The following is a 22,753-nucleotide window of genomic DNA, read 5'->3' as shown; positions in this document are numbered from 1 at the left end:
ACCTCTTCCGTTTTCAGGCCTATTCCCAAGATGCATACCTCAAAGGAAACAAAGCGTACAGTGGAAATGCTCAGAACATCCCAGAGCCTCCTCCCATCTGCTACCCACGGATAGAGGCTAAATGCTCGGGGATGTTTCAGGCTCTGGCCTCAGAGCCACCAGCCCACTCCGAGGCCTTGCGAGGGGCCGGCCGGCGCTCTAATCCTGAGCTGAACTACAGAGTGGAGATCCCCGTTTCCCCTTCACCTCCACCTCCCTCACAGGTAGGGATGCACCCTAGTGTAGATGCATGTATACAATGATTCTAATATGGTAGCCGAATGCAACTTCACAGCTTTCACATCGTTAATAATTCTCTAAATATATAGAACTAAAAAGTGAACAAAGCTGCAGATGATTTAAGATTAAGATTAAGAGACCCTTATTAGTCCCACAGCGGGGAAATTCCACCTCCGCATATAACCCATCTGTGAAGTGAAACACCACATACACACTAGTGAGCACACACACACTAGGGGGCAGTGAGCACACTTGCCCGGAGCGGTGGGCAGCCCAATCCGCAGTGCCCGGGGAGCAGTTGGGGGTTAGGTGTCTTGCTCAAGGACACCTCAGTCATGTGCTGTCGGCTCTGGGGATCAAACCGGCGACCTTCCGGTCACAAGGCTGGATCCCTAACCTCCAGCCCACGACTGCCCCCAAATCGATTTAGCGATTATTGAGAAAGCCGTGGAGCACCATCATGCACAACTTACATAACTTTCAGTTTGTTAGGCTGATAAAGAATGAGAACAAAAAAATTAAATGTAGTTTTGATTTTAAGATCTTACATCAGTGATGAGCTGTGATGAGCTGTGAGAGTCAGAGCTTCGGTTTAGGCCTCAAAATATCAAAACTCTGTCAAAAAATGTGGAAAAACCCACCTCTACAGAAATACTGATTTCTACTGGCACCCCTATGGGATTCTAGTGGTATGTTGGCACTAAGCTAACGGCTGTGCACTGCACCTTAACTGTAGTAGTTTTAGTAGTTTTAGTGACTCAGTAGAGTCCTGACAAGGAGCTGCCACTCTCTTCCATTTCTAACACCTGACTGAAACCTAGCTGGACTGCAGCTTGTATTCACAGTCGGTGACGTGTCTAGAGCTTCCAGAAGGTCTAGAGTTTTTTTTTTTTTTTTTTTCCCTAGCAGAATTGGTCCCGCGCTCTGTAAATCTGAACCTGATTGATTCCATTGCCGGTTCCTAATTCTGTTGGGAGTTAATCTAATGTGCGACCAATGGGAGAGCTCGATTGGCTGTGTCTACCTAGTTATCTAATTTTCCACTGGGTGTTTAACCCTTGTGTGGTGTTCAGGTCTGTGGGACCCATTTTCAGTGTTTACCTAAAGAAACAATTATGCAGGTTTTTTTTTATTTCGACCACAGTTTCTTGGTCTTTGCTCATTTTATATGAAGAGCATATAAAATAACCCATTTTCAGTGTCATCACTCTGTTAAAAGTGTGGAGGTGCTGTGTCCTTCACTCTGTTCTCCTCCTACATGGCCTGCTGTTAGTGTGTCCCCGTGTGTGTGTGTGTGTGTGTGTGAGAGAGAGGGTGGACAAGCTGCTGACTGGCTACAGCTGCTAAAGGAGAACCCTATGCTAGCCACTTGTAATATTAGACCACCAGACCACTGAGTAACAAACACATCAACACCACTCGAGGTTTAATCATTTTCATTTGCAACCAAAACTTGATAATGAAATGAGTGCCGCTTGCGGAGTTTAAATAGTACGAGCAGGATTCTTTTAAGTGAAAGAAGATCTAAAAGTTGCAGACATCTGTCTCTGAAGGCCGAAGGCTCTAAGCGTACCTGTCTGTCTTAAATATCATATATCAAATGTCCTAATGATGCTCATGCCTACTGCCAGGTCCCCAAGACCCAGACTGTGGTGTGCGTGTACAGCGAGGGCCCAAGCACAGCTGTGGAAGCGGTCGAGCCCCCAGCTCAGTCCACCCCCAGCCACAGAACAGAGGAGGACAGGTATTATTATAACCTTTATTTATGGAGCACTTTTCCTTTTAAAGGGCCCGTATCATGTAGAACTTTGCTTAAGTAAAATAGTTTGATGTGTCATATAAACATTGTTATGTGTCATGTAAACATACCATTCTCTCCCCGGTCCGAATACGGAGAATAGGCTTTAAAAAGAGACCGTTTTGAATTCACTGTTTCTGTGATGTCACAAAAACCAGCTCATTTCCATATATCCACCTATTGAGGCCAGAGTCGTTAAGCCCCGCCCATTTGCTCTGATGTTATAAGGCGTGTTTCAGCCTGGACTGGTTTTGAGTGAGGCACAGTACAGGGCAGCCAATCAGAACAGAGCTCACTGCTGTCGGAAGAAAACCTGTTTTTTTGTTGTTTTTCGGTTTTTGACATAATCTGAAAATGCCTGTTGTGCTTTACGTTGTGTGTAAATTCCTTGATGAATGGACCAAAAGAAACGGCCCAGAATGACTTGGAAAAAATTCTGGTTCCATTGACTTCCATTAGAAGTAAAGTATATTTTTCATATTTTGGGAATATGAGTTTTTTTCTTACACCAGAACTGATACTGAAACCTTGAATATTTGATATGAATCAGATTTTTTTTTCCCCCCTTTTAAACCTACTGAGCTTTTAAGTAAGCAGTTTTAAACGAAACACTTCCCTTATGAAGACCTTCTGATACTTCAGAAACTCTCTACTGCTAGTAAGAAGGAATACAAAGCGGAAAACATGGCTTATAAAGATGTATAACGCTCTAAGGCCATTCTCCTTTTTACAGAGATGGTACTGATCTCCTGCTGTCTGAACTGTGCTGAATCACGTCCTCCTTACATTCAGACTATCGTGAATACACACTGCGCAATATGTCGTCATCTGCTACTGTAACACTCACTGCACACTTTAGACTGTAAATCCTGCTGACTTTCCTAGTTACGTTTATTCTCATTGTGTTGTAACTGCCTCATACCATTTACTGCAATACCTGCTCTCATGTAAATACAACAAATCTGTCTATGTTTATGTAAATATGCAAATTGATATATTTCTAGTGGTTCCCAGCTCAGGTGCTTGAGACCCCCAGTGCTGTACATTTGAAGCGTTTTCCTGCTCTACTGCAGCTCAGGAAGGGCTTGTTTATGAGCTTATTAGTTGCATCAGGTGTGTTCGAGAAGGTAAAATGGCAAAATATGCAGGGAAGGTCTTGGAAACACCTGTATAAACTGAAAGGGGAATTCCACAGATTTTTCAGAGTTTCCACACTATTCAGTCATTAGATAAACACTGTGGTTCAGCAGGTTTAATGTGAGGTGCATTGTCTCCTGAGTTTTTAGCAGTAATGCTGATAATGATCGTTATTTCCCTGCTGTGAATGATTAGAAAATACATTTTAGATCAAAACGCTACTGTGAACCATTTCATTATTCATAACCGTTTCATGGAGCGAAATGTGCCGGAGCTTATAGAGGTGGACGTCTGGTTCCTATCACCACCCCTGTGAACAGTTCGGACTCTAGAACAGCGTTTCACACCAAGCCACTCTGAATGACTCCATGTGGTTTGGAAATGCAGGAATTTAGGATTTGGAATTCGTCTTTCAAAGAGACCCAATAAACTAAGTGACTTGTAGTCTAAAGATTTTTTTTAAATCGTTTTTTTAAAGGTACGCCCTCATCGCCACTGCCACGGCCGAATCCGCTCTAGAACGTCCAAGAGCCCACACCAGTGCCTCCTCTTCGTCCGCTGGAGGAGCACAGTTACACTACACCCCCGCCCGACTGTCGGAACCTGCAGGGTTCTCCAACTCTGTGCCTGTACTCAGCCAGTCCGTCAGACCCGCAGCGACCACAGCTCCTGCTTCCAGCCCGTACAACTCCTCTCCTCCCTCAGCCACCACTTCACCCTGCTCCCCTCACCAGAACATCGACTGGAGGAACTACACCACCTATAAGGAGTACATCGACAACAAGCGCCTCTACATGTACGGCTCCCGGACCATCCAGGAGCGCCTGGACAGCCTCCGGGCAGCTGCGGGCGAGTACAGCAAACAGCAGGCGAGTCCTGAACCGGACAAAAACGTCATCGGAGCCCACATTCGGAGGAGGAGCGCGTCTCACGAGCGGAGTCACACCAGTTCTAGGTACTGCTGACTCACTTAACAAGCCTTTTCATGCACAGCCTCAAGAACCGCCTCCATTTCATATATGGCTGTTTTCAGTGGTAGTTGTTGATATGAGGCGAGTCATCGAAATCATTTTTCAGTTATTGATATTTTTAATCAGTAATATTCACCGCCTTTTTAATGTCTTAATTTTAAATCAAATTTTAAAATATATTGTTTAGAAAAAAAAATTGTATTTAATGTAAATTTTTTTATTGTTTAATTTTATTTAATGTTAATTTACAGGTTCACATATTAAAGTTTACAGTTTTGAGTATTTTTATTAATATCAGTAATTCCTACAATGCATTTGATTTTGAATCAGAATTTTTTTAGTCTATATTTTTTGCTTATAATTAAGAATTTCAATTGTTTACATATTTTATTTTTAATTCGGGTCATCTTCATTTGAAAAATTTTCATTGAGTAGTTATTTTTTCAAAGAATAATTTTGATTTTATAATTAAATTTTGATTTAACTTACATTTTTTGATGTCCAAACTTCCCTAATTGTTAATTCGTACATTTTCATATTTGAGATATTGGAAATACATTTGAACTGGTCGGTTTATTTAACAGTTAACTGGTCAGTTTATTTTTTGTATTTTATGAATCAGTTTATTTAAACTTCAGTTGATTTTATCATTTTATTCCAGAAATGTGATGTTTAGATTTGAATTCTAGAGCTTTTTAGTCAATTACTGCAATTAAGCGTTCATTATCATCCCACCTCTGCTCCCAGGGTGCCCCCGCCCCTGCGCAGCGTGTCTCAGGAGAAGCTGGGTGGACTGGAGCGGGCGGTCGGGTCACGGGACTGGCCACGTAGCGCATCGCAGGACGCCCTGCCTTCAGCACCGGTGGGCGTGAACAAGCAGCGAGCGCGGTCCTGCGACTACCTCAGCAGGCATGGCGAGAGTGGTGCAGAGAGGCAGCTGCTGGACAGACGGACGTACGGCCGGACAGAGACGGACGACAGGACACTGGTTTGCACAGGAGAGAAGGAGGTCAGGGGCTGCAGGCAGTCCAGCTCGGTACGCACAGTGTCCCAGCCACACAGGACCATGGGCGGGTACAGCGGCAGTTACCCAGGGCTCTCCGTCACACCTCTCCTAAACAAAGGTATGAATCTCGGGAGCCAGCCGGCTTTAGTTTAGCTCCTAGCGTCTCTTTTCGTATCTCATATCTTAGTTATTTATTTATTTGTGTTACTGATCTTGCTTAATATACATTGTGTTTCTTTATATCTTTGTCTCATTTCTGTGTTTATGTTAAAATTTACTTTTACCCATTTTTTATGAAATATAATCCATATTCTTAGTGTTTTGTTAAAATCTACTTCTTTTCCTTCATCTGCATTGTGCTGCTTTATACACCAATCAGGCATAATCAGTGTTAGCCCCCCTTTACCCTGTTCTTCAGTGGTCAGGACCCCCATGGACCCTCACAGAGGAGGTACTCTTTGGGTGGTAGATCATTCTCAGAACTGCAGTAACACTGACGTGGTGGTGGTGTGTTAGTCTACAAGGTGGACCGACAAGGTAGGAGTGTCTAATAGAGTGGACAGTCAAAACTCCGGCAGCACCGCTGTGTCTGATCCACTCAGACCAGCACAACACACACTAACACACCACCACCACGTCAGTGTTACTGCAGTGCTGAGAATGAACCATCACCCAGATACTACCTGCTCTGTGAGGGTCCATGGGGGTCCTGACCACTGAAGAACAGGGTAACAGAGTATCAGAGAAACAGATGGACTACAGTCTGTAACTGTAGAACTACAGAGTGCAGCTATACAGTAAGTGGAGCTGATAAAGTGGACAGTGAGCGTAGAAACAAGGTGGTCATCATGTTAGGCCTGATCGCTGTATCTCCTCTTTGTAACATGCTTTGAACAATGTATATGAAAGCAAATTATTATTATTATTATTGTCATCATCTCTACTATTCAGTGCTGAGCTCCAGGGCAGAGAGTCTGGGAAACACTGCTGCTCCAAAGCCATCTCAGCTCACCGGTCAGTCCTCTGTAGCTCCAGATACCTCGGCCACATCCTACGTAGCCTCTGCTCTCGCCTCCTTATACGCCAGCAGCACTAGCTCATCTGCAGAGCCCTCTAAAGACCAAAGAGCCACTCCAGTGCCTAACCACCTGGCCTCCGGCCCCCGGCGTCCAGATCTCTCCAGGGCAAGGACAGAGAGCCTGCAAGAGTCCGATGGAGATTTGGGGCTCGGAGTCATATCCGAAAAAGCTCAGAGGACGCAGCAGCTTGGAGATTTGCCGGTTTGCCACAGCTTTGATGCTTCGCTGTTGCAGCGGCCGGTGATCCGGAGGCCACACCCCAGGGGCATCGGAAGGGAAGGGGAAGGAATTGAGGGTGCTGAGGCCACGGTGGTGGTATTGAGGAGGGAAAAATCGGGCCCTCCTCCTCTCCGACACCCGTCCTACATCCAGGCCGTTAGCGAGGGAGAGCATGCCACAGCGACCCCCACCTTCTGGCTACCCAACGACGCCCGCAGAGACATGCACATACGGCTAGGGGAGCAGCACAAGACCTTGGGGTCAGCAGACCTGGACGATTCCCTGGACTCCATCCCCTTCATTGGTAAGAGCCTTTTTTGTCTGTGTAGTAAAATTGTTCATTTCGATGGGGCTCAGAGTCAGTCCAGGCATGTGTTACTGGATCGGTTGCGGTCTATATTAGGCCTGATCCATTTCCAATCCTGTGATTCTTTCTTTCACGCTGTGTTTATGCCACCGTCGCAGATGTGATATGAACAGCCGTTGTTCACAGGCTGCAGCAGCGAGGAGTCGTTATCAGAATTGGTGGAAATGTCTGCGTTGTGGGACCGTTTTAAAGAAGAAAATGTGAACGTGTAACTTCTGCAGGGCCAGTTCGTCCACGGCATTGTAAACTAGCCTTTTTCTCGTAATATGGGCGCTTAAAGAGAGAGAGCAGGTGGCTCTTACACCTCTCCGTTTTTTTGACACCACGAACGACATTATACTACAAGCGTGATAAATAAGAGTGATAAAGATACTCTCCCACCACATTTTTCACTCGCGAGTCTCATCCGCTTAAAAACGAGACCCTCTTAGCTTTTTAAATTTCACGTTTAAAACCAGACTGTTAAAATAACTGTTGGCCAGATCATCAAGAAGAGTCAGTCAGATTGGACCAAAATTAGACACAATATAAAATGGTCATGTTTAAAATGTCAGGCAAAAGCAAAACATATTAGCCCAGATTGTCACGTAATGCGTGCATATCTTACCTAAACTGGCTGTTATCTCTACGAAAACAAGATTGAATCAAGTCACTATCGGCCGATACTCAGGATAACTTGAATCGGATCGGGACATCCCTAATTAGAATGCGACTTCCTTTCTTTTTTGATCAGCATCAGTACAACGATCTGACCATTTAGTACCGTATGGTCGTAGATTACCTCCTTATAATAGTGCAGTATTTATTCGTTCATATTTGCATGTATATGTACATTTATTCATTTAATGCAAGTAGTGGAAGCCACACCCTGTTTGCCACTGTTTATTTGTTAGTCACGTGTGGTTAGGACATTGTAGTGGGTAACACCTCTGTCTTCAACGCTGTACACTGGGGTTCGGACCCCCACCCGGGTAACCACCCTACACTATACCAGTAAGAGTCCTTGGGCAAGACTCCTAACACCACCTTCACCTACCTGTGTAAATAATGTCGAATTGTAAGTCGCTCTCTTTGTAATGCCGTGAATATGAATATTTATTTGTGTGCTCGTTCTTAGTTTTTCTCAGTGAATGCACTTTTTTTTAAATGTAAGATTTCATATATTCTTCTTTTAGAAATCGATGTGTTGAAAACGACCCAGTCAACCTGCAGTTATCAGTAATCAGTGGTGAATTTTTATATCTGAGCCTGTTTTTGGTTTCGGTATATGCCATCGTGACCCCGGGTGATGTTTCTACACCAACCGCTCTGTTCTGTCAGGGTGCAGGGTGAGGAGGGGGGACACTGGGAAGTTCTGAAATGTCAGACCACCAATAATATCGGCACTAGTGCTTAAGTACAAGTGGAATTTTTAACTGTAGTTATAATAATGTTGTTATTTTTGCTCTTGCTGTGCGACGTCTCGGTCTGCTAGTTAAATAATACAGTGTTTCAGTTTTTCCTCTGCCTCCCGTAAACGCGTCAGTAATGAAACTTTTCTGGGAACAGCGGTTTCAGCAGAGAACTTGTAGAGAGGAGAATTCCCACTCTGCGATGTCTTCCGGGTTTCGCGAACACTAGAGGGCGCTGCCGAGTGAGTCCAAAATGAATGGGTTGATATGGAGAACTTGGAAGAATCATAGTTTATAAAGGCTTAAACATTTTTAATGTACAAGAATACAAAGGGATAAAACATGTGAACACTGCTGCTATATTTTTAAGAGCTTTTAAACTCTTAAAGAGTTATAGGAGTTTTAAAACAGCACCTGTACGTCCGTGACACCAGAGAGCTGCTCCACTCACCAATCAGTCGTCACGCTCTAGCAGTAATGCCCGTCTTCTGCTGCCCAAAACCCATTTGGTGTAGAAAAAAGAGAATATACAGGTTAGATTTCTTAGTTTTTTCCGTGAAATCCATCCTTCTGCTTTCTAAAATTAAAGGAACGTTCGGAGTGAGTGATTAGAAACTACTTAACTGTTTCGGTTTTAAGCGTTGAGCTCCATTCACTCCCATTCATTGAGGACTCACTCATGGGCGCCCTCTGCTGTTCAGAATTCCTGTTTTTGATATAAAGGGGGAAATAGGAAGCGGCCAGGCGCCTCATAAACGTGCTCTGGCTTCAGCTTCTCTCCTGAGGGAGTTGGGGTATGCGTCTCATTATCAGCTTGAGGACGTGTGGTGGGAGGCTATCAGAGCTCTGTGGACTGACATGGATATTCACCTGTAGCGCTTCTTGTATGGCTTGTGCATTTCCATATGAGTAATGATCCTACTGGTTTTCACCTACTATACAACAAACTGCAGAAAAAAACCCATGTTATTAATTCCATGGTGTAAAACAAACCGTGACAATAACCCCAGGTTGTTTTAGTTCTGTGTTGTAAAATGAATCGTAGGAATAACCTCAGGTTATATTAATCCTATGCTGTGAAACAAAGTGAAGAAATAATCCCAGTTTATATTAATTTAGTGCTCTAAAAGAAGCTCTAGAAATAATCCCATGCTACATAATCCTGCGCTATAAAATGAACAGTTGAGATAACTGGGTTATGGATTGAACCTCAGAAGTTTATAGTAATTCCCTGCTATTAAACAAATCATAAAACAGGGAGTAGAAAGTCTGTTTTGGCTTTGAGAATCGTGAACCTGAGAATGTTGATAACTAATCCTGTCTGGTCTAATTTTATATTTCAACATTTTTTGCCCGTACTGATAAACCCGAGTCGTCCACATCGGATGATATTATCGGCCATCCAGGGTCTCCTTGTTAAGTATTTTAGCAAACTTCAGAAAACAAGCATGTCTTGGTTGATGAGCTGCATTTGGGGTTGGGGGGGGATGGGGGGGCTTGTGTAAATTTGCTGATTTATGTCTTCATTTGAGAGCGAGCTGACCGTCAGTGGTCTCTCAGCACTGCAGTAACACTGACGTGGTGGTGGTGTGTTAGTGTGTGTTGTGCTGGTCTGAGTGGATCAGACACAGCAGTGCTGCTGGAGTTTTTAAACACTGTGTCCACTCACTGTCCACTCTATTAGACACTCCTACCTCGTCGGTCCACCTTGTAGATGTAAAGTCAGAGACGACAGCTCATCTGCTGCTGCACAGTTTGAGTTGGTCATCCTCTCGTCCTTCATCAGTGGTCACAGGACGCTGCCCACAGGACGCTGTTGGCTGGATATTTTTGATTGGTGGACTGTTCTTAGTCCAGCAGAGACACTGAGGGGTTTAAAAACTCCAGCAGCACTGCTGTGTCTGATCCACTCAGACCAGCACAACACACACTAACACACCACCACCACATCAGTGTCACTGCAGTGCTGAGAATGATCCACCACCCTAATAGTACCTGCTCTGTGAGGGTCCATGGGGTCCTGACCACTGAAGAACAGGGTAACAGAGTATCAGAGAAACAGATGGACTACAGTCTGTAACTGTAGAACTACAGAGTGCAGCTATACAGTAAGTGGAGCTGATAAAGTGGACAGTGAGCGCAGAAACAAGGAGGTGGTTTATATGTGTATGTGTGTATATGATGTAGATATAGATATGTAGATGTAGATATATAGGTATATAGATTTAGATGTAGATATATACATATAGATATGTAAATATAGATATAGGTGTAGATATATAGATGTAGATATGTAGATGCAGATATGTAAATGTAGATGTAGATATATAGATGTAGATATATAGGTTTAGATATGTAGATGTAGATATGTAAATGTAGATGTAGATATATAGATGTAGATATATAGATGTAGATATAGATATGTAGATATAGATATATAGATTTAGATGTAGATATATACATATAGATATGTAAATATAGATATAGGTGTAGATATATAGGTGTAGATGTAGATATATAGATGTAGATATAGATATATAGATTTAGATGTAGATATATACATATAGATATGTAAATATAGATATAGGTGTAGATATATAGGTGTAGATATATAGGTTTAGATGTAGATATATAGATGTAGATGTAGATATATAGATGTATAGACAGGCGATTCTGTTATTGTTTTAGTCAGTTTGAGTGGTTGATATAGTGTGTAGTGGGCGACACCTCTGCCCTCCTCACTGGAGCCTGGGGCTCAATCCCCCACCTCAGTAAGCTCCCTACACTTTACTAAGAAGAGCCCATGGGCAGGACTCCTAACATTACCTTCACCTTCCTGTGTGAAATGATCAGATTGGATAAGAGCGTCTGCCCAGTGCCGTACATGTAGTTCCGCTTTGCACTTGGGCTGTCGTTTAAATAGCTGTGGCTACAGATGATTCAGGCCTGCTTACAGGGACTTTCTGCTTCTGCTGGTGGAATGAATAAAGATTGTGAGACGCTTGTCTGTTGTCCCTCGTAGATGGGAAATAGTTCCACCCAGCCAGCTGGACACTGTTGATCTGCCGCTGTTCCACAGTTTGAACATGTCCGTGCTGAATGCTGCTGGAGAATGAAGGAAGTAAACAGCGTCTTTTCTCAGTTCCTCATTCTCTTTACCGTTCAGATTCCTTGGAAAGCCTTTGACATTGTGTTGTAAGCCTGGTTAAAAAAAATTGCCCATTGTCTTTTCCAAAACTTAAAGCAGCAGTTTTTGACCATATTCTGCCAGAAATTTTCAGTGGTTGAAATTTTGGTTCATCGCAGTTTTTTTTCACTCTGAGCAGAGCAAAAAAGTTCTATTTTGTCAAGTACAATTAACTTAAATCGAGTCGATATTCCAAACGTTCCTCGTGTTGTGATTGTTTTAAGCTTATTGTGATATTATTTCACTGTTTCCAAACTTTGTCATTTTATTAAAAGTAAAATTATCCCACGATGTTGGCAGATAACTTTTCTTGTTTTTAAGAAATTTGCTTGAAACAAGCTAAATTATCTGCCAGTATAGTGAGATCATTTTACTAAATTAAATTATTTAAAACAGGTAAAAATGTCAGAAATGAGCTAAATATACTCATAATAAGTGCACAGTCATCTTTAAATAAGAAATATTGGACTTATCGACTAGAATTAAGATCATTTCACTTGACGACACTTCACTTGTAATACACGGCAGGCGCTCGAGGGAGGCTGATTGCTGTTGATGGCTATGGGCAGGTTTCTGTTTTCTCAGATGGAAATTAAGTGGCTTCTGTTGACACAAGGAAATGGGGAGGTTTTAAAGTTCCCCTTTTACACTCAGCAGAGCTGCAGGACTCTGCAAGCTTAAACAGCTTGCAAATTACTTTTAAATACACATCATGCACTCTGACGTGGCTGCTGGCAGCTGTTTGAGTGATAGAGGAGCTCATACAGTGCATCAGCCTTAGGGAGCGTCTCTAAACTGCATGACGGCTCGGAGGACCTACTAAAATATTCCACAGTCAACTGTCAGTGGGATTATAACAAAGTGGAAGCGATTGGGAACGACAGCAACTCAGCCACGAAGTGGTCGGCCACGTAAAATGACAGAGCAGGGTCAGCGGATGCTGAGGGGCATAGTGCGCAGAGGTCACCGACTTTCTGCAGAGTCAATCACTACAGACCTCCAAACTTCATGTGGCCTTCAGATCAGCTCAAGAACAGCGTAGAGAGCTTCATGGAATGGGTTTCCATGGCCGAGCAGCTGCATCCAAGCCTTACATCACCAAGCGCAATGCAAAGCGTGGAATGCAGTGGTGTAAAGCGCCGCCACTGGACTCTAGAGCAGTGGAGACGTGTTCTCTGGAGTGACCAATCACGCTTCTCTGTCTGGGAGTCTGATGGACGAGTCGGTGTTTGGTGGTTGCCAGGAGACAGTACTTGTCTGACTGCATTGTGCCGAGTGTAAAGTTTGGTGGAGGGGGGATCATGGTGTGGGGTTGTTTTTCAGGAGTTGGGCTCGGCCCCTTAGTCCCAGTGAAAGGAACTCTTAAAGCTTCAGCACCAAGAGATTTTGGACAATTTCATGCTCCCAACTTTGTGGGAACAGTTTGGGGACGGCCCCTTCCTGCTCCAACATGACTGCACACCAGTGCACAAAGCAGGTCCATAAAGACGTGGATGAGCCAGTTTGGTGTGGTAGAACTTGACTGGCCTGCACAGAGTCCTGACCTCAACCCCATAGAACACCTTTGGGATGAATTAGAGCGGAGACTGTGAGCCAGGCCTTCTCGTCCAACATCAGTGTCTGACCTCACAAATGTGCTTCTGGAAGAACGGTCAAAAATTCCCATAAACACTCCTAACCCTTGTGGCAAGCCTTCCCAGAAGAGTTAAAGCTGTTATAGCTACAAAGGGTGGGCCGAGATCACATTAAACCCTATGTATAAAGAACGGGGTGTCAGTCAAGTTCATATGCGTGTGAAGACAGACGAGCGAATACTTTTGGCAGTATAGTGTATAAAGCTCTTAGCTCAGGTTCCTGTGTTTTCTTAGCTTAGAGGTCTGAATCAGGAAGGACGAGAGTTTGGTGATGCATCATAATGAAACAGTAGTTTATTCCACAGTAGGTTCAAGGCTGAAGTTGCTGAAATTTTTTTTTAAAGCTGATTTGTACTTTTTTATTCACCTTTTTTCATTCGTAGTTCATTGTATTGTTGAAATTCTGTTGAAATTGCAGATTCAAAACTGAAGGAAGGGTCTGTATGTAAAAGAGGAAACATTTTACTATGACTGGACTTTTTTAGAGACCTTCGATTATTTGATTTCGTTTCTTACAAATTCTCATAATCATCACACAGAAGCCCCAACAACTATTAATTCACCTTCATTCCAGCTTCCATTCTCTTCAGGAGACTCACTTCCAGCTCCTCCTGCAGAACCTGCAGACACGCCTCCAGAGTTCAGTCTGAGAAGCTGGTTAGATTTTCTGAAGTGATCAAACCGCGTTCAGTGGTGTTGAGGTCTGGACTCTGTGGTGGTCAGTCCATCGTCCAGCTTCTTTGTTTGATGTGTCCGTCTCTTTTTCTCAATGAGGTTCTTCTTGATCAGCTACACGTCCTTTCAGACCCACAGCGCTGAGTGGTCTTCTCACAGTGGAAGGATGGACAGAAACACCTGTGGATGTTTTCAGATCTGAAGCAGCTTGATCTTCTCCTCTCTCTCAGAGATCAAAGCTTTCAGTGCTGTTTGTCTGATGGGGGCAGTTGTGGTGTCTACCAGGTCTTCCAGGTGGTTGTTAGGAGGCCCGTTTTCTCTCCAGTTCTGTAAACTCCTTTTTCCCCTCAATTATTTTCCTTTACCTTTCCACTTGGTTATGCATGTGAATTATTTAACATTTAATATTCCCCAAATTATCTGTTGAATAATTAATCACTTGCACTTAATGGCCGTTTTGACTGGAAACAGGAGACCGTTTGCTTGTCTAGTTAACTCGGTATTTTGTTGTGATGGGTATATTAGAGCTCACCGGTGCCAGACAACAGCAGATACAGTTTAAACTCCAACCAGGGCATCGGAGATTATTAATGGATGTTTATTGTTGTAATAGTGAAACCTAGTCTTTATTGGAACAGACACATGGGCGACTTTGTAGGCATAATATGGATGGTGTCACGTAAGTTATTGGCTCTGCTGCTGCTGCTGCACGTTTATATGAAGTCTGCCTCGGTCAGTGTGCCCGTACCAATGGCAGCGTCATCACCCACAGGGCCTGTTGGGACTGGTGTCCATGAAATTTTTTTCCACCAGCCTCTGTCTACACCTGCTGACGCCATCCATCATGACTCAGACACTCGCTCCGTGCTCCAATCCAGTGTCCAGTAAACACAAGAATTAATCACTTCCCATTTCCATATATCTGAGAGTCTAGTCTGTCGTGTGTTTGTGCAACAGTCACTTAGACACACACTTAGAGGTGGAATCACTTGCTGGGAAAAAGACTTTGTTCAGATGCTTTTTGAGTCAGATGAGACGAGAGGGGTCCGGCTGCAGACATGCAGTCTCAGCCTGACATGCACCGCCAGGGTATTGACATCAGTGCCGCACTGCCACGACAGTGTTTTTGTCGGTTTTATGGGGAAAAACAGTGAACTAAGTACGGCTGGGCAACAGTAGTTACACTGAATGTATATTAATGTTGTCATGCTGATAATAATAATGATATTACATACTAAACCGTACCACGATGAAAAGACATGAATGTCGGGTTTATTCGCAGAAAAAAAGACCATAAAGGCTACTGAAATCACGAAAGCCTTGCCGATGGCGATTAGAACCGGTTCTCAAATGGTCCTATTGATTAAAATAGAACTTATTAAGGGTTCTAGGAGGTTCTGACGGCGTACAGTCACAATTTCCTAGAAAGTTGTCAGACAGCGTCGTCACAGCTTTCTGAGGAATCACAGGTCAGCGTTGTGACGATGTAGAGAGCTCCGAGCAGATGGCGCTGTGGACAGTGTGTTGTCACAGCGTGACTCTGTTTGCAGGGCCGTGAGGAACGAAACCTGGTGGTTTTGCTTTCTAACTGGAGTTGGCTTGATGGTTACCATTACAGGCCATTAGGAAACGATCAAACACATGTGGAACCAGTCCCAGAACACCTGATGGTAGTGGACTTTCGCAGGGTTAGGCCACCCTCACAGCCAGTCTCTGTTGAGGGGGTTGAAGTGGAGAGGGTAATGACCTACAGGTATCTTGGGCTGCAACTGGATGATAGGTTGGACTGGTCAGCCAACACAGACATCCTGTAAAGGAAGGGTCAAAGCAGGCTCTACTTCCTGAGGAGGCTGAGGTCCTTTAACATCTGCAGGAAGCTTCTGCAGATGTTCTATCAGACCATGGTTCCCAGCTGTCTTTTCTATGCTGTGGTGTGCTGGGGAGGAAGCATAAAAAGGAAAGACGAGATGTTACTGGTCAAGCTGGTCAGGCGAGCGGGGTCGGTCGTCGGTGCGGTACTGGACACTGTGGTCAAGGTGCCTGAGACAAGGACATCACACAAACTGCTCTCCATTATGGAGGATGATGGCCACCCACTGCACACCATCATCATGGACAGGAGGAGCATGTTTAGTGGCAGGTTGCTGTCACAGAGCTGCTCAACCCACAGACTCAGGAGGTCCTTTGTCCCCAGAGCCACCAGGCTCTTCAACTCTTCCCAGGGGGACCAGCAGAGAAGAAGGGGAGAGAGCAGGACTGAATCTGGATCTCATGCTTACCCTGTGTTTCTCTATTCATCTGCACATTTAGACAGCGTGCTGCACATATTGCACTTTCTGCATACCTCATTGCACATTTTGCACATCTGGACACTTTATTGGGTACAATATGTCACACATATTTATTTATTCATCCTGTGGTCATTATGTGCTGTCACCTGTAAATTTGGGTACAGTCATTATTGCACTGCGTCTCTAATCTCAGGTTATAGATATTATCTCAGAGTGTTGTATTATTTGTTCTATTTACGCCTGTAGATCAGATCTGGTTTATTTATTCTTGTTATATGTAAACACCTGTTTACGGTTACTGTATAGTGTTGTGTGTCTGCTACTGGCTACTAAATTCCCTTCGGGATCAATCTGTCTCCATCTGTCTATCAAATGATCAGAATCCTTTACACAGAGGTGTCAACTCATCATTAAAACACAGAAGACCATTAGCGACTACTGAAAACCATCAGGAGCCAACAGACGCTTTTAATGGGTGCTGTGGTTTTTTCAACAGGGAGGTATATAAACTGGAACTCTGGCCGTGTTTTGGACGGGAAGTGATGATGTCGCTACGCAGCAGCAGCTAAAAGTCACCTTCTGCCGCTGTGGCAGAGAGTGCATGTGCGTGTGACGTCACTGGGGCTGAGGGCGTGTCTGCGGTCAGACTGTTGGATCTGTGGTATCACATCAGCCCATTCAGGGTGGAACAGACTGTAACTTTGTTATAACATGAAACTGGCGGCTGTGTTTATGTAATTATGGTCTACTGTTAACCCTTTACATGGCCAGGGCTCAAGGTTTTATTACACACTTCTGTAACCTAAGAATAGCTCAGCCAGTTTGTCCTTATTGTAATTACTGAATAGTAAACCTCACGTAGGAAATAAGCCAGAGATTCTAAGTGGTTGAATTACATATTAAGAGTTGATATAAATCTGGGTACAGTGGGGTTAAAACACTCTTCATTTACATTTACAGCGTTTAGCAGACGCTCTTCTCCAGAGCGACTTACCAGAAGTGCTTTGTCTGTCTAGAGAAAGTGTCTCTGCTAGTTACCAGTAGGTTAGAGAGAGAGACGGTCCTGAGCTCAGATACTGATAGAAACACAGTCACAGTAGATACAGAGAGAGAAGGAACAGAGTTAGAATCAGAACTCCCATTCAATACACTACGATACACTACGATACACTATGATACACTACAATACACTACTATACACTACGATACACTACGATACACTACAATACACTACTATACACTACGATACACTACGATACACTACTATACACTACAATACACTACAATACACTATGATACACTACAATACACTACGATACACTACGATACACTACAATACACTACGATACACTACGATACACTTCGATACACTACAATACACTATGATACACTACAATACACTACGATACACTACGATACACTACGATACACTACGATACACTACAATACACAGTGCAATACACTACTATACACTACAATACAATACACTACAATACACTACTATACACTACAATACACTACAATACACTACGATACACTACGATACACTACAATACACTACTATACACTACTATACACTACGATACACTACTATACACTACGATACACTACGATACACTACGATACACTACAATACACTACTATACACTACAATACACTACAATACACTACGATACACAGTGCAATACACTACTATACACTACACTACAATACACTACAATACACTACTATACACTACAATACAGTGCAATACACTACTATACACTACAATACACTACAATACACTACTATACACTACTATACACTACAATACACTACAATACACTACTATACACTACTATACACTACAATACACTACGATACACACTACAATACACTACATTACACTCCGATACACTAGAGTACACTACGATACACAGTGCAATACAATAAAATACAGAGTGCAGTACAATAAAATAAGTGCAGCTAATAGTTCAGAGCTGATTTAAGTGCTGTGTAAAGAGACGGCCTTCAGTCTGCGTCTGAAGACAGCGAGAGACTCCGCTGTACGGACGGCCGTTCTCGATGCTTGTCTTCCGTGCGCCTTGAAGGATGGCGGGTCAAGCCGAGCTGCACTCGAAGCTCGAAGGGCTTGTGGTCCAGTTCCAGACTTCACCGTTGTCTTCAGGTATAAGCTCTGCGTGTTTCAGTGTCGCGGAAAAAAGCAGAAAACGTTTATTTAATAGAAAATGACGCAGAAGCCTCAACAGCTAAATTTAATATAGTTTTTCAGTGTTGAGCATGTTCCTCAAAGAACCTGCAGACACGCCTCCAAAGCTCTGTCTGAGAAGCTGGTTGATGATTTTCTGAAGCAATCGACTACAGCGGCAGGAGACACCGAATGTGTTTTTGGGAGCCATGGATGCCAAACGTCTCGTTGTTGAATTCCAGACGAACGCAGTGTTATCCAATAACATAAATAAGAGCCTTTTACCTCCTTTATTAAAGGATAAACCCTGCTGAAGCTCTCCTGTGATGACCATCGTCATGGCTTTATGCCTCAGTCACGTTCCACGATCAGGCACGGAACCTGAAATGTGAGCATTAGAGAGGACCTTCTTTGACTGTTGAGTTCTGAAAGTGCGTTAGAAGGTGCAGCGGCTAAATCTGCTTACTCAGACCTGCTTGTGTTGATTGTGCAGTTACAGTACAGGAGGATGTAGCGGAGACTGTAGAGCCAGTCAGGGCATGTTCACCTAGTCTCTCTGTCTCTCTCTCTCTCTCTCTCTCTCTCTCTCTCTCACGCTCTCTCTCTCTCGCGCTCTCGCTCTTGCTCGCGCTCTCGCTCTCTCTCTCTCTCTCTCTCTCTCTGTCTCTCTCTCTCTCCTCTCTCTCTCTCTCTCTCTCTCTCTCTCTCCCTCTCTCTCTCTCTCTCTCTCTCTCTCTCTCTCTCTCTCTCTCTCTCTCTCTCTCTCTCTCTCCCTCTCTCTCCCTCTCTCTCTCTCTCTCTCCTCTCTCTCTCTCTCCTCTCTCTCGCTCTCTCGCTCTCGCTCTCTCGCTCTCGCTCTCTCGCTCTCTCTCTCTCTCTCTCTGTCTCTCTCTCGCTCTCTCTCGCTCTCTCGCTCTCTCGCTCTCTCTCTCTGTCTGAGTCACTTAGTCTGTATCTCAAGATATGACATCATCAATGTCCCAGCTGATGATGCAATGTAAACGGTCTGTCCTTTGTCTCTGGATATTTGAGTACGTGTGTGTGTTTATGGCTGTACATACAGTGCTGTGAAATTCAGACTGACTTTTATTCATTTATAGTCAAAATGACTGTTATGTACAAGTTATTTAAAAAGAAAACAAAACATTTATTCAACAGCAAATTACAGAGAAGCCTCAACAAAATAGGTTTCATTTTGTTTACAACAGAATTTATTACTGCACCCATTCTTTTTTTCTTGCTTTTCTCAAAGAAGTCGGCAAGGATGTTTTTCTGCAACCCCAAAGTCCAGTCTTGGAAGTTGGTTGCATTTTTTTTTTTGCGTCTCACCATCCAAACAATCCCAGTTACGAATTCAGTTCATGGATGTTGTTAAATAATGCGGTTCCTCCAAACTTTACGATTGCTACATGTTAAAGTGAATAAACAGCTGCAATTTTATTCAGCAATAATATCTAGAACCTGATTTTTTTTGTAATGGTAACATCTTATGATATATAATCAGTTGCAATTTTAACTTTATAAATATATGTACATGTTTGCACTTGCAGTTTGAACCTTTCTGTGTAGTAATATCTAGAACCTGATTTTTTTTTTTGTAGCCTTCACACACACACACACACACACACACACACACACACACACACACACACACACACACACACACACACACACATATATATATATATATATATATATATACACACATTAGTGTTGGGTGAAATCTTCCCAATGGTAACATCTTATAATGAATTATCAGCAGCAAATTGCACTGGCGATTAGTACTTTTCCCAGCAGTATTATCTAGAACCTGATTTCATTTTATGTAGCCTTTACTTATATGTATATTTTAATACAGCGAACACTTTTTGTCCAGATTTAGAAGCACAAAGTCAGACATTGTGTGTCTGAATTTGAAGTGGAAATGGAAGTAGCTCTACCTGGAGTGTCTGAATGCCTGTTTCCTCTCACTGTGATGAGGTGTGTGTGTGTTTGGAAAGGTGTGGATGTTCTTATCTCTCTTAATGACCGTCAGTCCTGTGGTTTGCTCCACACAGGAGTTCAGTGCTGCACTGAGACAGTTAATATGTCAGTGGAGAAGCTGACTTGCATTGTGAGAGATGATTGTGGATTTTGAGGGGGAGCAGCGTGTTTTTGTTTGTTTGTGATGTACTGGAGCATCACCGATGACGGATGGAGGTATTCCTTTAAGCTCTGATGTTGAGGTCTAAATGTATGTTTGTTGGTTTGTTTGGGTGAGTAGTTTGTTAATGGCTTGTTTATCTGTGGCTGATTATTTGTCAGTTCTGTTTGGTGTTGATTTGGGTGCTGAGATGTAGAAGGAGTTGAAGAAATCAGTTCTTTATGAATCTTAATTTTTGATTACTGTAGTCTGGACGATGTTTTTGTCACCACATCTGTGTCACTGAATCGGCCTCACAAGTAGTGCCAGTTTAGGTGAACTGTCATGTGGCAGTGCACCCGTTACATCTGTAGCCTTAGGTCTTTGTTTCACCATCTAAAGGGTTTAAACTTTAAGCTAAGCTGGTGCTTTTTATACTGTTGATATATGTCAAAAAAGAAAACTATTTTTCCAGCCCCAGTTAAATAGGTTCTATATAAAAATGACAGAGCTATTGGAAATGAACAGAAAAGCACTGAGAGATGTTTTGAAACCTCTCTGTCCCCACAGATGAACCGTCCAGTCCCAGTGTTGACCATGACAACACACACATTCCTGCGTCTGCTGTCATCTCCAGCACTCCGGTCATCACCACCATCCCCCCCAGCCCCACATCACCATCCGCTGTTATCCGCCGCCAGCTCTCCCACGACCAAGGTGAGACACAAGGGCCCTTCTCATATGTGTGTGTGTGTGTGTGTATGTATGTATGTATGTATATGTGTATGTGTATGTATATATATACATATATATATATATATATATATATATATATATATATATATATATATATATAATCCAGTATGAATCTGCAGTGTGTGTGTGTAGTTTTACAGTCTGACTGTAATAATTGTGGAGTGATTTTAATCCAGTATGAATCTGCAGTGTGTAGTTTTACAGTCTGACTGTAATAATTGTGGAGTGATTTTAATCCAGTATGAATCTGCAGTGTGTGTAGTTTTACAGTCTGACTGTAATAATTGTGGAGTGATTTTAATCCAGTATGAATCTGCAGTGTGTAGTTTTACAGTCTGACTGTAATAATTGTGGAGTGATTTTAATCCAGTATGAATCTGCAGTGTGTGTAATTTTACAGTCTGACTGTAATAATTGTGGAGTGAGTTTAATCCAGTATGAATCTGCAGTGTGTAGTTTTACAGTCTGACAGTAATAATTGTGGAGTGATTTTAATCCAGTATGAATCTGCAGTGTGTAGTTTTACGGTCTGACTGTAATAATTGTGGAGTGATTTTAATCCAGTATGAATCTGCAGTGTGTGTAGTTTTACAGTCTGACTGTAATAATTGTGGAGTGATTTTAATCCAGTATGAATCTGCAGCGTGTAGTTTTACGGTCTGACTGTAATAATTGTGGAGTGATTTTAATCCAGTATGAATCTGCAGCGTGTAGTTTTACGGTCTGACTGTAATAATTGTGGAGTGATTTTAATCCAGTATGAATCTGCAGTGTGTAGTTTTACAGTCTGACTGTAATAATTGTGGAGTGATTTTAATCCAGTATGAATCTGCAGTGTGTAGTTTTACAGTCTGACTGTAATAATTGTGGAGTGATTTTAATCCAGTATGAACCTGCAGTGTGTGTAGTTTTACAGTCTGACTGTAATAATTGTGGAGTGATTATAATCCAGTATGAATCTGCAGTGTGTAGTTTTACAGTCTGACTGTAATAATTGTGGAGTGATTTTAATCCAGTATGAATCTGCAGTGTGTAGTTTTACAGTCTGACTGTAATAATTGTGGAGTGATTTTAATCCAGTATGAATCTGCAGTGTGTAGTTTTACAGTCTGACTGTAATAATTGTGGAGTGATTTTAATCCAGTATGAATCTGCAGTGTGTGTAGTTTTACAGTCTGACAGTAATAATTGTGGAGTGATTTTAATCCAGTATGAATCTGCAGTGTGTAGTTTTACAGTCTGACTGTAATAATTGTTGAGTGATTTTAATCCAGTATGAATCTGCAGTGTGTAGTTTTACAGTCTGACTGTAATAATTGTGGAGTGATTTTAATCCAGTATGAATCTGCAGTGTGTAGTTTTACAGTCTGACTGTAATAATTGTGGAGTGATTTTAATCCAGTATGAATCTGCAGTGTGTAGTTTTACAGTCTGACTGTAATAATTGTGGAGTGATTTTAATCCAGTATGAATCTGCAGTGTGTGTAGTTTTACAGTCTGACTGTAATAATTGTGGAGTGATTTTAATCCAGTATGAATCTGCAGTGTGTGTAATTTTACAGTCTGACTGTAATAATTGTGGAGTGATTTTAATCCAGTATGAATCTGCAGTGTGTAGTTTTACAGTCTGACAGTAATAATTGTGGAGTGATT

General features: G+C 42.7%; 1 protein-coding gene across 4 annotated transcripts in view; it reads left to right on the top strand.

Annotated features, from left to right (window-relative positions):
* The window catches only part of LOC108432080 (rho GTPase-activating protein 21), a 218,291-nt gene that overhangs the window by 165,139 nt on the left and 30,399 nt on the right, over positions 1–22,753 (top strand). For all 4 annotated transcript variants that reach the window (XM_017705672.2, XM_017705689.2, XM_037536773.1 and 1 more), the window contains 6 exons: positions 18–263; positions 1,911–2,023; positions 3,693–4,169; positions 4,933–5,309; positions 6,143–6,793; positions 20,915–21,061. In XM_017705672.2, the coding sequence (XP_017561161.1) occupies positions 18–263; positions 1,911–2,023; positions 3,693–4,169; positions 4,933–5,309; positions 6,143–6,793; positions 20,915–21,061 (2,011 nt within the window). The remainder of the gene's footprint in view (positions 1–17; positions 264–1,910; positions 2,024–3,692; positions 4,170–4,932; positions 5,310–6,142; positions 6,794–20,914; positions 21,062–22,753) is intronic.

This window comes from Pygocentrus nattereri, chromosome 3 (assembly GCF_015220715.1).
Source record: "Pygocentrus nattereri isolate fPygNat1 chromosome 3, fPygNat1.pri, whole genome shotgun sequence".
Classification (NCBI taxonomy): domain Eukaryota; kingdom Metazoa; phylum Chordata; class Actinopteri; order Characiformes; family Serrasalmidae; genus Pygocentrus; species Pygocentrus nattereri.
The sequence above is the reverse complement of the archived record's forward strand: the minus strand, read 5'-3'. Positions and strand labels throughout refer to the sequence as shown.